Source organism: Elgaria multicarinata, chromosome 1 (genome assembly GCF_023053635.1).
Source record: "Elgaria multicarinata webbii isolate HBS135686 ecotype San Diego chromosome 1, rElgMul1.1.pri, whole genome shotgun sequence".
NCBI classification, from domain to species: Eukaryota; Metazoa; Chordata; class Lepidosauria; order Squamata; family Anguidae; genus Elgaria; species Elgaria multicarinata.
Genome location: NC_086171.1, coordinates 121207994 through 121223188, shown reverse-complemented (window position 1 = coordinate 121223188; position 15195 = coordinate 121207994). Strand labels below are relative to the sequence as shown.

At 44.9% G+C, this 15195-nt stretch overlaps 1 protein-coding gene across 2 annotated transcripts; it reads left to right on the top strand.

Moving 5' to 3' along the window:
• The first annotated feature begins 7661 nt into the window (after positions 1-7661).
• S1PR1 (sphingosine-1-phosphate receptor 1) lies at positions 7662-14698 on the top strand. 2 transcript variants are annotated; one of them, XM_063135605.1, is made up of 2 exons: positions 7662-7784; positions 11663-14698. In XM_063135605.1, exon 2 carries the CDS (start codon positions 11811-11813, stop codon positions 12948-12950), a length of 1140 nt encoding a protein of 379 aa, XP_062991675.1. In that variant the 5' UTR covers positions 7662-7784; positions 11663-11810; the 3' UTR covers positions 12951-14698. The 2 variants fall into 2 exon arrangements, with proteins under 2 accessions (XP_062991675.1, XP_062991684.1); XM_063135614.1 differs by lacking the exon at positions 7662-7784 and adding an exon at positions 10848-10888.
• The last annotated feature ends 497 nt before the right edge of the window (positions 14699-15195 follow it).

Here is a 15195-nt window from a genome sequence, read left to right as displayed (position 1 = left end):
TTGTCCTAGCATTCTGGAATGTGTTCTATCAGTCTATCTATCTGTCTGTATTGCTGGTGACCATACAGAGTGCATTCACTGAGTATTTCATACAACTACTTCAAATATATTATTATTTATTTATTTATTTATTTATTTATTTATTACCTGCCTCTCCCTTTGGATCGAGGCGGGAACAATATTAAATACAAAAATGCTATAAAACACAGTAAAATACATACAACTGATTAAAAACATATAAAAACTAATGCATTATTAAAACAACAGCCAGGCATCTTAAAATTTGACTGGGTAGGCCTGCCGGAAGAGATTAGTCTTTCTACAGGAGCACCAGCTGGCATGACAGGCCCAACTGCAGCCTGTAGTTCACATACTTCAATTTTCCCAAATATTGTCTCTGAACTTTTCCTCTGTATAGTAATTACACAGAATTGAAATGTACTGTGGAATGACCACATCTAAACCTTTGCACTCCCAGGAACGGTTTTGTTGAATGTCTTTCTATACTCCTTTGTTTTGCTTAGTACGTATGGCTTTGCCTGCATTGATTTAGATCACTAGATCCACAAAAGTAGCAGTCTAGAAGTGTACCACTGTGGTTTGTTAACCATTTAAGCAGTTGGATAATGACATATCAACAAGCAACGAGATTCTCATTTCAGAGACCTCAAAAAAAAGAAATAGAAAAAAAAGGTTCACTCCTTACATCCTGGGCAGAGGTTCACCTATCATCCATCACTGTTGATATATCAAGGGTGAGCTGAGCATGCAGGTGGACTTATTAAGTTAGACCACCATACAACAGGGAGATTGGACTCTTCATCCTGAGGCCTTTAAGGAAATCACACAGATCTGGAGAATCCTGGTCTTCGACCTCATTGCTAATGAATCTTAACAGCAGGGTGCTCACTTTATGTCAATGTTCCAGGATGCCAAGGCCATAATTACTTTGTCCTCTCCCAGGGTCTGCTGTATGCCTTTCCCATATTTTCTCTTCACCAGGGTATTGAGGAAGGTGAGAGCACTGAAGGCTCAGATGATTATGGTGGCTCTTTATTGGCCACATCAAACAGGGTTTTCAGACTTCAGGGAGTTCAGCATCAACCTTCCCAGGAAGCTTCCGATGTAGCCCAGTCTCCTGGCCCAGAGTTCCCTATTCCACCTGGACCTGAAGTGGTTCCAACTTTGCACCTGGAGGTTGAATGGTGACTGCTTCTGGCTCATAGCATCGGGGAAATTGCAACTTCTGCCATAATAGTCTCCAGAAGGTCCTCTACCAACAACATTAGTCAAATGACTTGGAACGTCTTCCAAAGGTGGTATAGGACAAAAAAGATCTCTCCAAGTTGAACTCCTTTGCCATCTGGACTTCCTTCAACCTCGTCTGGAATGGGGCTTATTCACCAACACCTTAAAATGTCATGGGGCAGCCTTAGGTAAAGTTCTGGGAGCTATCACACACCGCCTCCAAGTTAAGAGATTTCTGAAGGAGGCAGCTCTTCACTTCCCACACATAGGTTCCCTACCTGGGAGCTTGATTTAGTATTCCAGGCTCTCATCAAATTGCCTTTTGAACATCAGTGTTCCATCCCTGTCAAAGAGCTCAGCTGGAAGGTGGTGTCTCTAATGGCATCCATCTGTGCTAGGAGGGTTGGGGAACTCTGTGCTGTTTCTGTCTGAGAGGAGCTCTGCATTTTTCACCCTCACAGAGTGACTCTATTAATCTAGCATTTATTCCTAAAACAAGCTTTCATCAGCCTCAGGATATTGTCTTGCCTGATTTTTGCCCCAACCATTCCCACCAGAAGGAATGGTTCTGGCATAAGTTAGATGTGCAGAAAAAGCTAATGAAAAATAATATCAGATGTGCATAGGGCATCGGGCCCTTTGATAGCCTTTTTGTTTCCAACAAACGGGGATCAAGGGTGTCAATTGTCCAGAAGCACTATTAGCCAGTGGGGTCAAGAGATTGCACCTCTTGGCCTATTGTTTTTCCAACAAGGCTGTTCCAGAACGAATTATGGCCCATTCTGTAAGGGAGCAGCAGCTACCCAAGCACCCTTGGGAGATATTTGCAGGGCTGTTACCTGGGCTCAATCCTCTATTTTTATCCAGCATTGCAAGATTGATGAGCATGCCTTGGCTGAGGCAGTTATTGGTCGATGGAGTCTGCTTACAGGTTTGGTGAGTCACCGTGCCTGCCAACGGCGCCTGCTGTTGGACATTCCTTTGCTGTTGGCTCTTACTCCTATGCTGACTGAGAACAGAAAGTTGGGCATACAGTGAAGTATCCTTCTGGTCAGCAGAGACTGGACCAACAGGCCCAACCCTGAGGTTTCAGTGATTCCTATTGCATGAGGACATGGGGGATTTAATCATCTTTGCACAGTGTCCCTTAGGTAGGTAGGGCTTCCTTGGCCTCTATCCCATCCAGTGCTCATTCTCTGTGTTTTTTCCCTAAGTTGGTGGGAGTTGTTTATCTTTTCTAAGTTTTCTAAATTCGTAGTTTCAGAGGATTCTACTGTTATCAGCAAGTTCGGTGAGTGAGTCAGGTTTCCTCCTCCAGGGATAGAAGTGAAATTTCATTGCCTCTGCCAACTCAAGCTGGAGGTTAACCCTTTGCTGTTGGATCTGCTCTCTGCTGACCAAAAAGACACTTCACGGTAAGTCCAACTTTCTATCCTCTGACCTTTGTGGAAAAGGGCTGGTGGCTTTCGCACTTGCCTCTGCAGTGGGAGCAAAAGTGTGGAGCACGAGCACAGAGCTTTTTGAGGCAGACCTGGGCCTCTTCAGCAGCTTCTCTGGAGGGCTCTGCCTGGAAAATGAAGATAGGAGACAAAACAGTTTAGGAAAGGGTAACAAGGTGTGTGCAGAAAAAGTGCAGGAACATTGCTTACTTTTGTACTGGGCTCATGGAGAGATTGGGTGTGTGGCCTCCATGTCCCCTTACAGCCAGCCCTTTCCTCCACCGAGGCACCCCTCATTCGTAGAGAAAGTTGGCCCAACATTCTTTCTGCCTGGCAAACAGCTCAATTGTCTGGTGATTAAAATACGGGATTCATCTGTTTCTCTATGTACAGCATTGCCAAGGAATTGAGTCTGTCCTCTGACATGAAAAGTTTTGACCTTCTTCAGAGCTGAACATGGCTGCTTTGCTTCTGCTGTTGTCATAGGTGTGTTGACAAGGATTCCCAACAGTGTCACAGTCTGCTCCAAAGTTGTCCCCAAATAGTTTTCCAGAAGCAGGTGTAGAGGTGTGGGAGCATACCTACTGCTGTTGAACTCTGCCCTCTGATACAGGGTGGAAAGCTCTGTCTTGAGTCTGTCCTTCTCCAGCATTGGATAAGCCTCTGCTACTTCATTTGGTGCCTTCTGAGGGAATCTCAGACTCCACTCTAACAGCAATGCAACCCACGAGTGCCTTTATGGTGGGTAGAAGAACCTTTAAGTGGGTGCATGCTCTTTAAAGATGAACACATCCTCTGGCTCTTTTGTTAGCTTGAGTTAAAAGTGTTAAGAACATGGTTACATCTAAGCAGCTGTTTGTATGAATGGCAAAGAAAGAATAGAATCGCAGACATCTGCTTTACATGTTCATTAAATGTTCAGAACTAAGGCGCATCCCCATCTCTTCCAACTTCTCCTGCTGGAGTATCTAACGCTGTTCGTTTTGTTCTTGCCTGGGATGCTTTTTTGGGTCATGACTGTATCAGGCTCAACTTTAGTCTGTTACCTAAAAAACAAGTATCTATGGGAGCAATCTTATGGTGCCTAGACAGTGACTGAGGGGCCGTAAGATATTTTGGATTCCCAGATCCAAGGCTGCATAGAAAGACAAGGAAAGGGGGTGTTTTAGTCGGTGGGGGCAGGAGACTGGAGAGGCTAAGATATGAGCTATTCTGAGGCCTCCCTGGTGTCCTTCCCTCCCTCTCCAAAATGCACCAGCTAGACAGGCAAAGAAGCCCGTTTAGTGAAAATGCAGAGTGGGAGGCCGGGGAGGCTGCATATTGCGCTCTGCATTTTAGGATCGTAAGTTTTCAAGTTTGGAGGCTTTCAGTCCTCGAGGGTGGAAACGATAGGATTGCGCCCTAAATCCCATTCCCAAACCTCTTGGGTTGATCCTTTCCACTCAGTTCTAGAATACCACTCTGACATGTAGGATGCTTCAGCACAAGGTTCACAAAGAAAGGAACCTATTGTTTGTTTTCAACCCCTTAGCTCACTTCCTTTAGCAAAACATATGAAGCCTGTTATTGTGAGGCAGTTGCAAAAGGGTTTCCTCAAGCCATTCTCCAAGCCTTCTCTCTGACAGTTGCAATTTAACGGTCCTCTCGTTATGTCCTATGTATAGCAACTCAGAACATGAGTGTGCATAGTTCATTGCTTAGGGATGCTTGACAATGTAGCTTTATCTGAGTCATTCAGAAAGGGGTGTGCAGCAATTGAAACTGTTAGTGGGGGGAAACGGCATACGTGATGTGTTTTGTTGAGCTCTCTGATCATTTTGACTGTTGAGAAGAGTGCGTCAGGACAGCTATCCATTTAACAGAACAGGAATTTCCGCCCGAACCTCGTTACATGATATTGTTATCCTGTGGTTATGGGTTGCGCTAGTCGGTTATGCCAACAAAGAGATGACAGTTCCCTTCTAGAGGGAGTAACTAATGTTAGTCCCACATAGAGTAGACCCATTGAAATGAATGGGAGTTAATTTAGTGGCAACTATGTGAAGTCTCATTTATTTCAATGGGACTGTACATAGTCCCATACTGTACATAGGATGAACATTGGATACTACCCTAGGTTCTTCTCATGTACCCTACTAGTTGATGGTGAACAATGTGTGTTTCCTTCAGTGGTACAGTTAGGTAATTTTAGACTCTGGACTTAATGGCTCCACCCAGATGGTGAGAAGAGATTGTTTTAGAGCAGCGGTGGGAAACATGCAGCTCCCAGATATTGTTGGACTGCAATTCCCATCAGCCCTTGTGCGCAAAGCCAATGGTGAGGAATTATGGGAACTGCTCTCCAACAATATCTGGAGGGTCACTCATTTCCAATGATAAGGAATGCCAACAGGCACACAACTGCGTATCAATTTTAACAATTAAATCAGACAACAATAGTATCAAGAGTCAGAATAATGACTTCTATTTTTATAATTATAACAATTTTAAACGCTGGTTGTCTTCCACCAGGCTCCGCCCCCCGGTTGACCCTAGATTGGCCATGGAATGATGTTACATGGCAGAAGCGCCGTGTTGATGTCGCTCCCTTTGAAAAAAGCAGGGTAAATCCCTGACTTTTTCAAATCAGAGCATCGTGAGGAAGCCCCACAGTGGCTGTGAAGCTCTGCTTGCAATGTCTAACCAACAAAGTGCAGATCTGCAGTGACCACGGGGCTTTCCCCACATGTAGACAGCTCCTAAGAAAGATATGACACAGAAGGAAAAAGTGATGGGGAAGGAAAAGAAAATTCAGGCACTGATTCTTAACGTTTCGTAATTATTCTAATGACCAGCTGCAATGGAAACACAGGGATTTGGTCTGGTATCTACTCTAACTGGAAACAGGCTCTTCACAGCCTCAGGCAGAAGGTTTTCCTATCACTTTGAAAACTGGAGATGTCAGGAGTTGAACCTTCAGCTTTCCAAGCAGGTATATTCCTTGTAGCTCTTGGGCTGGTGTGGAACAGAAACACCATGACCCATTGCACTCCTCCTCAAACTCAGGAACTGGCATCAAAGGGCAAGGAGGCAACACTTCCTTCCTTTATTTATTATCACATTTATAAACTGCTCCAGGTCAAAAGATATTGGAGCAGTGTACAACAAAGTGAAATACAAATGTCTTTCAAGAATAGCAGAGAACATCAATAAAACAGTGACTAGGATTTAGCCTAGTCAGGAAATGCTTGCCTGAAAAGAAACGTTTTCAGTAAATGCTGAAAACAAAGTAATGTGTTGACGCCATCATCTGGGTGGGCAGCAGGTAGAAAAGGAGTGTGTCTTTGCCACATTCAGACTTCAAGTATCCCCTTAAAAAAAGACATGTGTGAAGGGGACTCCAGTCAATACCCTAATCCTGTAAAACTTCCTCTTCTGCACCCAATCTGTCAATAAGCATTCTCTCTCTCTCTCTCTCTCTCTCACACACACATTTTGAGTGGTCTTGCATGTGCAAACAATCCGTTCCAGTGCTGACACAACTGTCAGAACTTCCAAGTCACCCAATGGCACCTTCAATACATTCCCAATGAAGTCAACAAGAGCAGAGTAATCAAATGATACACACACATGCATGTATGAAGTGATGCATACTTGTAGAATGCAACTGAAGTCCTACTTTAAGTCATAACTAACTTAAGTCCCATTTATTTCAGTGGGTCTACTCTAAGTAGGCATTCTACCCACACTTTTCTTGGATGTGGGTTTCCCAATTTTCACACACACACACACACACACACACATATCAACAGTCTGGTGCGTTTAACAGCAGTTTCGTCTTGCAGATATTAGCCTGAAATAGGATTGCCAATAACTTGGCTTACTCCTACTGGTTATGTCCAAAGCAGTGGAGGCTGGTGACTCCAACGACAGTGGGGCTGTGAATCTGCTCTCAGAACTCTAAGGGAGATATTCACGGTGCTGAACCCAATTTCCTTAAAAATTCTGACTGAAAATCAGAGGAGATTCACCACCCCACTGACAATGGAGCCTCCAGTGGTCCAATGTTAGTCCTATTTTAGAGTAAACCCACTGAACGGGGCTTATGTGAGACTAACGTCGGATGAAACCACCTACAGTATGTTGTTTACAGGAGCAGATGACCTACAGAAAGGCCAGGCTTTTCAGGGCATACAGATAGGCATGGTCAGCTCCTAATCCAGCTGCTATTAAAGGCATAGGAGCAACGGCCAAGGAAACTAATAATAATTGGCCACCGTAAGACGGGGCCGGGAGAAGCCTCCCTTTGCTTGCCTGGAAACAGAGGCCGAGGGCTTGGCAACTCTCCTTTCCAGCGCCTCACCCTCAGAACCTGCACTACCATTAGGCCAACTAGGGCGCAGACCTCAGAGGGGCTCAGTACTGCCCTTTAAGGGTCACAGTTTTGTACAAATCAGCTGTTTTAAGGAAAAAAAACACACAATAAAAGGAAAATCTAATAGTTCAGAAACTCTTCTTGAACAGCTGAATCGAAGTTGGCAATTTTGGTGCGTGTGTAAGAAGCTGGCCTTGCCTGGGGCGCAAAATAGCCCGGCCCCTTTTGCTTCCTTTACGCGCTGCATAAAACCCCCTCCGCCAGCTCTACCCAGTCCCAGACAACTCCCCACGCCCCCTCGTCAGCTGCCTCCCAGCCGGCCGGCGGGGAAGAAGGAAACAGGTGTGAACCCCTCCGCAGCTACGCCCGTGGAAGAGCTGCCGCACAGCAATCAACCCGGCCCCGAGGGCTTCTGCAAGCGACAGAGAGCGCAGCGCAGCGCGCGGCCCTCGCCGTCTGGCTCTTCTGGGCTTCCCGGGCCGACGCCACCAGCCCTCGAGCGCCGCCCGCGGCTCCTCAAGGGTTAAGCGGGGATTGGCGAGCCGCTGAAGTGGCCCTCTGGAGGGACGGAGAGAGGGAGGGAGAAGCAGCAGCGCAGGCAACGCCAAGGCTTGGCCTTCGCCAAAGGAAGCGCGTTCAATGAGCTACGGAGGCAGACCGGCTTTTGTTACCGCGTTGGGCCGGCTTGTTGGCCAGGCTATGCAGTCGCCTTCAGAGAGAGCGCGGCGACCTGCCTGAGCGAGGTAAGAGAGCCGGGGGAAGGGATGGCGATTGATAGACCGGGTGCGGGAGAGGAGGATTCACAGGGGTACAGACAGCTGAAGTTCTCTTCACACAGTACTTTTTTTTAAAGGGGTGTTCGAAGTGTGAATGTGGAAGAACACGTGTTTGCTAACACGGGTGTCCTGCTGATCCACTTTTCCGGGCGATGTGATTACTTGTAGCAACTCACACACTCAGTAGCAATCTCAACTTTTTCTCTCAGTAACATGGGAAATAGAAGTTTCCCATGGAATTGCATGATGCCAGCCAGCCCGCCCTTGGAATTCCAAGGTTTCCAATCCGTCGAATTGGCTGGGATTATCCGTTGCATGTTAACTCGGAAGTAAGTCCCGCAACTTTCAGTGGGGTTCGCTCCCAGGAAAGTGTGCATAAGATTGCAGCCTTCAACTTTCTACTTTCTTCTCCCTTGCTGGGAGCTAGTCGGGAAAACTCCCAACAGCTGGTGGGAAGTGAGAGAAAATTTCCCAGGTGTAAACTGTATTAATCTGAAATGGCAAACTTCCCGGGAATGCTGTGAAAGAGTGTGTGTACATTACATAGTTGGCAAACTGTTTACGCAACTTTCTTCGTACTTCATGCCTAGGAACTGAACATGTGAACTGTTGAGTAGTGTTATGACTTGAGCCGATAAGGAAGATCTGTCTGTGGTATTTGATTTCTGGGGGCTGTTTCACCAATGCCAGTCATGCTCCGATGTTGGAGGCAACTGATAAAATGAGCTTGCGCATAAAAACACAGCCCCAGAGGTTAACTTCAACTCTGATGGCATTGGTTCTCATGGCACAGAATCCACCGAGAAGGTGATGTCTGGCTATATGTGCCTAGGCTGAGGCACAGTGGAGGAATTAACGTAATTAACAAGGTGAGAAGAGTGCTGAAGACCACGGCAATGAATGCATTAACCTTATCCTGATCATTTAGGCAGGCAGGCTACATGACTGCTAGGTATAATCTAATGCTGTGAGCTTGATGGTGGTGCAGAGAGGCATGGGTATTATAAGAGAATAGGTGCCGTTGATCAGGTGGAGATTCTCTGAAGTGATTTTTAAAAATATAAAATGTGCAGAGAGGGGTAGAGACCGTCATTTTCAGGCAGAAAAGTCCCCCTTGGTAGAAGAGCATGCAGGTTTTCTGTGTGGGGAACTTTTCCCATTTGAGTTCTAGAGAGCTGTCCTGATTTACTTGCCAGGAGATGACTGAATATAGCAAGAAAGCATTTGTTTTGCTGTTTCAGTCGTACTTGTGTGCTGCACAGAATAGGAGGACTTTGGTTTCTTCTTCTGAGGACTTGTAAGTAGCCACAATGTGAGATGGGGTGTTGAAGGGACAGGACTAATGCTAAGTGTTGGGGGATCCAAGGGATGAGAGCTTTGATTTCAAGCTCAGAGTTTAAAAAGTTGCCACGTATTGAGACGGAAGCAATTTTCAAGCAGTTCACTTTGGCTGATGTCTTTGGTTCTCCCCCTTGTAGTATGTGGGAGCAGCTTGTTTGAAACATCTTGGTATCGACATCTCTGACAAAAGCCATCATGATCTTTTTTTCTCCTTTTGCTCACAACTTTAATCATATGGGCTAATCTCTTTTCAAGGTTTGACTCAAGGAGATTGTCCTTAGGACAACTAGACCTGAAGATCTTCAGGGCTCTTTCAGTTATATCACATTGTAACTATGGTGAAATCCCCATCTGTATTCTGTGTATGTGCAGGGAGAGGGGAAATTTTCAGTGTGCATGCTATTGCTGCTCCCAGCTTCCACACATTCAGCCGAAGGTCTGAGTATATAAAAGCTGTATTCACAATGGGGAATCCTGCAAAAGGCAAAGTAACCCAATGTGCATGCAGGCTCTGTTCAGAACTTTCTCAGGTTGTGCAAAAGTTTGGGTTGGAGACAGTGGGCGGAATCCCAATCTCTCTCTCTCTGTCTCGCCCCGCATCTACGGAGAGTCTTTCATGGGGCTTACGTAGGATCCTGGATCCCTTGCATCCTTGAATTCACCATCACTTGGAGCATGCCAATGTGGTGTATTGGCTGAAGTTGAAGGTAGGGAACTACTCTGATTCGAAAGCTCTCAGAGCGGATTAATTCTTCTGAAGGTCTGGTACTGAAAGTGCCCAGGTTTAAATGAGTCATTACCTGTTTAGTGGTGTCAATCACAGAAGTGAGAGCCTGATTTGTTTTTGCAATAATGGATCCCATGCTTAATGTAAAGCAACTCAGTTATTTAAATGTGTGCGTGCTGCTAACTGCTGATGAGCTGTGGGTGTGCATTTGGCACTGTAATGCTAGTATGCATCATATGTAAGTGCAAAAAGTCATGCGTGAATTGGCTCTCTGTTATGAAGTTCACTGGATACCCTTGGGAAAGTCAGCATTTTTCAGCCTATCCTAGCTCATAGGTGAAGATAAAATAAGCTTTAAGGGCTTGAATGAAGGGTATGAAATGAATGTAGCATGCTTCAATTCCCCCACCCCCTTTCGCTAAACTGCATAGTTGAAGGTTTTAACTTGGCTTCCTTTGTCAAATTAATTGACTACACCAAACAGTGCAATACCATGAGTGCCTTCTGTGCTCAGTTAGTGCAGTGCTCAGGTTCCATACCTTCTATTACATTTCTCTTTCTGCCTGATAACTTAGCACACAGACAAGTTAGGCTGCTTAAGTCAATGGGAGGCGAATCTCCAAATTTCATATAGGACTGTAGCCAAAAGCCATTCTGTTCTCTTTCTTCCCTCCTGATTAGAAATGCTGAGGAGGGGTTTCTTTCACCTCTTAGCTTCTCTCTAGTTTTACTGATTTTAATTCCAGAGATGAGAAGGCTTGGGAAAAGAAATGAAGATGGGGGGACCAGTTCCCTCCCCCCCCCAACCTTTGACATCTCCCTTTTTTTCTTTCTCTTTTTTAACCAACACAACTTTGGCTTAGGTTCATTGATGCTAGAGGACAACCTTCCCTCTTTTAACAATTACATCTTCCTTTTCAAGCTCCCCTAGAAAGTGACTCTTGTATGCATTTGGAACTAATAAAAGTTATTTTCTTTCCGCAACTTGAACCATCTAACTAAGGTAGTTTGAGGCATTAAGAGTCATCTTTGGCTGCAATCCGATACACACTAGCTCGTGGGATGAGTCTCATTGATCTCAATGGGCTTTACTTTTGAGTAGACATGACTAAGATTGCATTGTAAGGCAATCTTTGGCAATGATATGGAATTAGATGGGAAATACTTGCAGCAGGGGACATCTCTCCATAAGGTCCTACTTCCTCTCATATACTTGCTTGAAAAGTCATGTTAGTTTTGTGTGTTTGAGATGCCTCTGCCAGTCTTGGGGTTTTCTGTTTAATGAGATCAGCAGATGTTGTTCTTAACGATTTCACTCACATTGTCATGAGCACAGAAGCTATAATTGTTCAGGTGTGAATCAGTGAATCTTGTGTGTAAAATGAAAAAGTGTGTATCTGGATCTCATGATTATAAGCTTTAATGTGTGAAGGTGATGTCTGCCAAAGGCTCTGAGGTTAGATGGACATTGGTGTGCCCTGTATTACCCGTTATCCCTTCTCCACTACTCATGATCTTGGGACATAACACCTTAACCTAATATCGGTGTCATTCTTTAAGATAAATAGCTATCACTTCTGCTGATGCTGGATGAGTTTTGTTTAAAGTCGAATGGCATTTCTTGTCGGTGTACAATCTACATAATTCTAACCACAGCCAAACATGCAGGATCTGGAGTTCAGGGTTTAGAACTGATGGCCGGTGACTTGCAGTAAACTAAAATGACAGATCTTCAAAACTAACTCTGTTTTGCCTCTCTCTCTCTCCTGCTTTTAAGGACTGCGGTTTCTGAGGTTACCCAGAAGGTGTTAGACGTTGGAGCCGCAGACGTTGGTACGTTGCAACCAGCCAGGGCAGCTGGTGGAATTCCTGCTCTACATTGCCTCTTGGCAGCTGTCTGGAGAACTGCAATCCAGGCTGCCACCATGGATTCTACCAGCCGCCCCCATGCGAAGGACCATAATGAACTCAGCTACTATGTCAACTATGCCTTAATCAAGGAGCATTACAACTTCACAGGGAAGCTAAACGTGAGCATGGACAGTGGGGTCAAGGCGTCATTGGTGGTCTTCATCATCATTTGCTGCTTCATCATCCTAGAAAACATATTTGTCCTGTTGACGATCTGGAAAACCAAAAAGTTCCACCGACCTATGTATTACTTCATTGGTAACTTGGCGCTCTCTGATTTGCTGGCCGGGGTGGCTTACATCGCCAACCTCTTGCTGTCTGGGCCCAAGACCTACTCTCTCACACCTGCCCAATGGTTTCTTAGGGAAGGAAGCATGTTTGTGGCGTTGTCTGCTTCGGTCTTCAGCCTCCTGGCCATTGCCATTGAGAGATACATTACAATGCTGAAGATGAAACTCCACAATGGCAGCAATAGTTTCCGCTCCTTCCTGCTGATCAGTGCCTGCTGGGTCATCTCTGCGATATTAGGGGGTCTCCCTATTATGGGGTGGAACTGCATTGGCCTCCTCAAATACTGTTCCACGGTGTTGCCCCTCTACCACAAGGATTACATCCTCTTCTGCACCACTGTGTTCACTGGCCTCTTGCTGTCCATAGTGGTTCTTTACTGCAGGATCTATGTCTTGGTAAGGACAAGGAGCCGTCGGCTGACCTTTCGGAAGAACGTGGCCAAAGCCAGCCGGAGCTCAGAAAAGTCTCTGGCTCTGCTCAAGACGGTGATCATCGTTTTAAGTGTCTTCATTGTCTGCTGGTCTCCTTTGTTCATCCTTCTCTTGCTGGATGTGAGATGCAAAGTCAACTCTTGCCCCATCCTCTTCGAAACAGAGTATTTCTTAGTACTGGCAGTTCTCAACTCGGCTACCAATCCCATCATCTATACACTGACCAACAAAGAGATGCGGAGGGCCTTTGTCAAGATTATGTGGTGCTGTAAGTGCCCCACCACAGACTCTGGGACCAAATTCAAGAGGCCCATCATTGGAGGGATAGAGTTTAGCCGAAGCCGGTCGGACAATTCCTCCCATCCGCAGAAAGACGAGGGTGACTCTCCAGAGACTATTGTGTCTTCGGGTAACGTCACTTCCTCATCGTAGGAGTTTCCGCAAAGAGGAAGCATGAGCCCCTTGAAGGCTGACACATGGGGAATGGCTCTGCTCACTTGTCGCCCACCAGAAAGAGGAGAGCTATGGGAGAAGGGGTCGGTGTGAGGTGGGAAGCGGGGTGCTTACTAGGGTGCTGTTGACGGCATGAGATGGATGGTGTGACTGGAAAATATTTTTCCCCTCCCCTGGAAGCTCGTTGTGTGTGAGCTTTGTGCTGAGGCAGCTTCAGGTTTTAGGCGTGTTCATGTCCAATATAACTCTGAAAGACTGAAACCTTGGTAAACCAACACCTTGTTGAATGAGAGTGTGAGTGAGGAAGGACAGAAGGTGTCTTCCAGTGTTCTCTTCCTCCCAAGACAAATGTGAACCCCTGAAATGAAGGTTGTGCTGTTTTTGAACGATGGCCCTCCCCAACTAGGCCAGGGAAACAAATGTGCCATTGTATTCTGGGTAAATATAAAGAGGATGTGAGGATTTTTCCTCGGCATTGGCTGAGGTGTCAACGGCACTTTGGCACTTTCGGTTGAAAGTCAATGGGAATTAGACATTGAAGACTGCAAGAGCACAGCGCCATGCTGCTTGCCATAGTCGAATCTCCCACATTTAGTGCCACTAAGCTTGAGTTAGGTCGGGTATGTTTGGAACAGTAGCAGATGTGCCATTTGAATTTTGAAGCTGAATTGATTTGATAAATATGCTACTCAGTACCAAGGTGCATTCATTATGTTTTTCTATAGCACCTGATATACAAAATATTATCCAACAACCATTGTCTGGCTTATCCTCACAGTGATCCTAAGAAATAGTTTAGGCTCAGAGATAAGATTCAGACGTTTGCAAGCCTTTAAGGTTGAACGAAGTGATGCAATTGGACCTCTCTGTAACCTAAGCCAATGGTCTACATTCCACTGCAACATACTCCAGACACTTTTATATCCCAGAATGTTCATAATTTGTAAATGTGTTTATAGTTTGTCAATCAATGTTCACAGGAAGGGTTAACTGAATGTAATTTGTTACAGTCAATCTCTATTGCGTGTGTATGTATATATACATAACTAACCTGAGTTAATCAGGTTGAATGTGTACAAAGTGTAGAGATGCTAACAAGGATAGCCGCTGTCCTGTATCTGTAGCAGCCATCACTGATCTGATCAGATCTAGGACCTTACCTTTAATCCCAACCTGCAATGTGGGACACGGTTTAAATTATTTGCCCATCTTTTCCCTCTTCCTCCTGGGGGTGACCAGATGTAAGGAAGGACAACAAAGCTATTGTGCTTGTAGCGATTGTGTAGGAGCAGGAATTCCAGTAGTACTGCTTGCCATGAAAGCGGAAAAGGTAGTGCTGTGCTTCCTGAAATCCACTCTGCTACACAATCATTACAAGCTTAAGAACCCTTGTCGGACCCTAGGAAGAACACATGCTTGCCGTTTGAAAGGTCCCAAAGCCTAAAATAATGAGCAGAAAATGGCGCGGTATGAACCAGTTGTGGGCTGTGACCCTTCTGTTGAAGACTAGTGACCTAAAGCCGCACTGTGGTAATAATGTGCAGGTTAGCTGAAATCAATTTATTAATGTACAAATATGGATGGGATTTATAATTTTTTTTTAAAGGCTGTTGGCCTTTTAGTATTATTTCCAGTGCAATTTTTTTTAAAAAAATAGTATTTAAGATGTTTCTGACTTTGGTTGTACAATTTGCACATAGCTTCATTGACCTCTAAACATTAATAAACTGGGGTTTTTGTACAAGTTCTGCTATGACCATTCTTTCCTTTATGTTTTTATCATGGCTATAGTTACAACTGGCTACATAGAGAATTCAGTAGAAACAATAAACATTATCTCTAAGCCTAGAGGACAGGTCAACATTTGCCATGATGAAAGAGGTAAATGCACAAATATATCCTCATTCATCTGGTAAATGTAAACATCTGTAGCTCTAATACAATGGATACAATAGTTTATTGAGAACATCAAATGTTGGGCACCTGTTTAAGAAGGAAGCATTCACACTGGAACAGGTAGTGCACACCTGTAAAAAGGCATATTTAGATATAATATATGGCAGTTATTCTCTTTTTTCAAAATAATCCTATATAGTACTGGCTGGCTGAGCATGATGGGAGTTGTAGTCTGACACATCTGGAGGGTACCTGTTGGAGAATGCTGCATTAATTGGTGTTAAGCTTGCTATTAATGAGTTCCACCATTCTCAAAGTACATATCGGA

Excerpts from the sequence above, each read along its gene's own strand:
- S1PR1 (XM_063135605.1), top strand. The coding sequence starts at position 11,811 with ATGGATTCTACCAGCCGCCCCCATGCGAAGGACCATAATGAACTCAGC.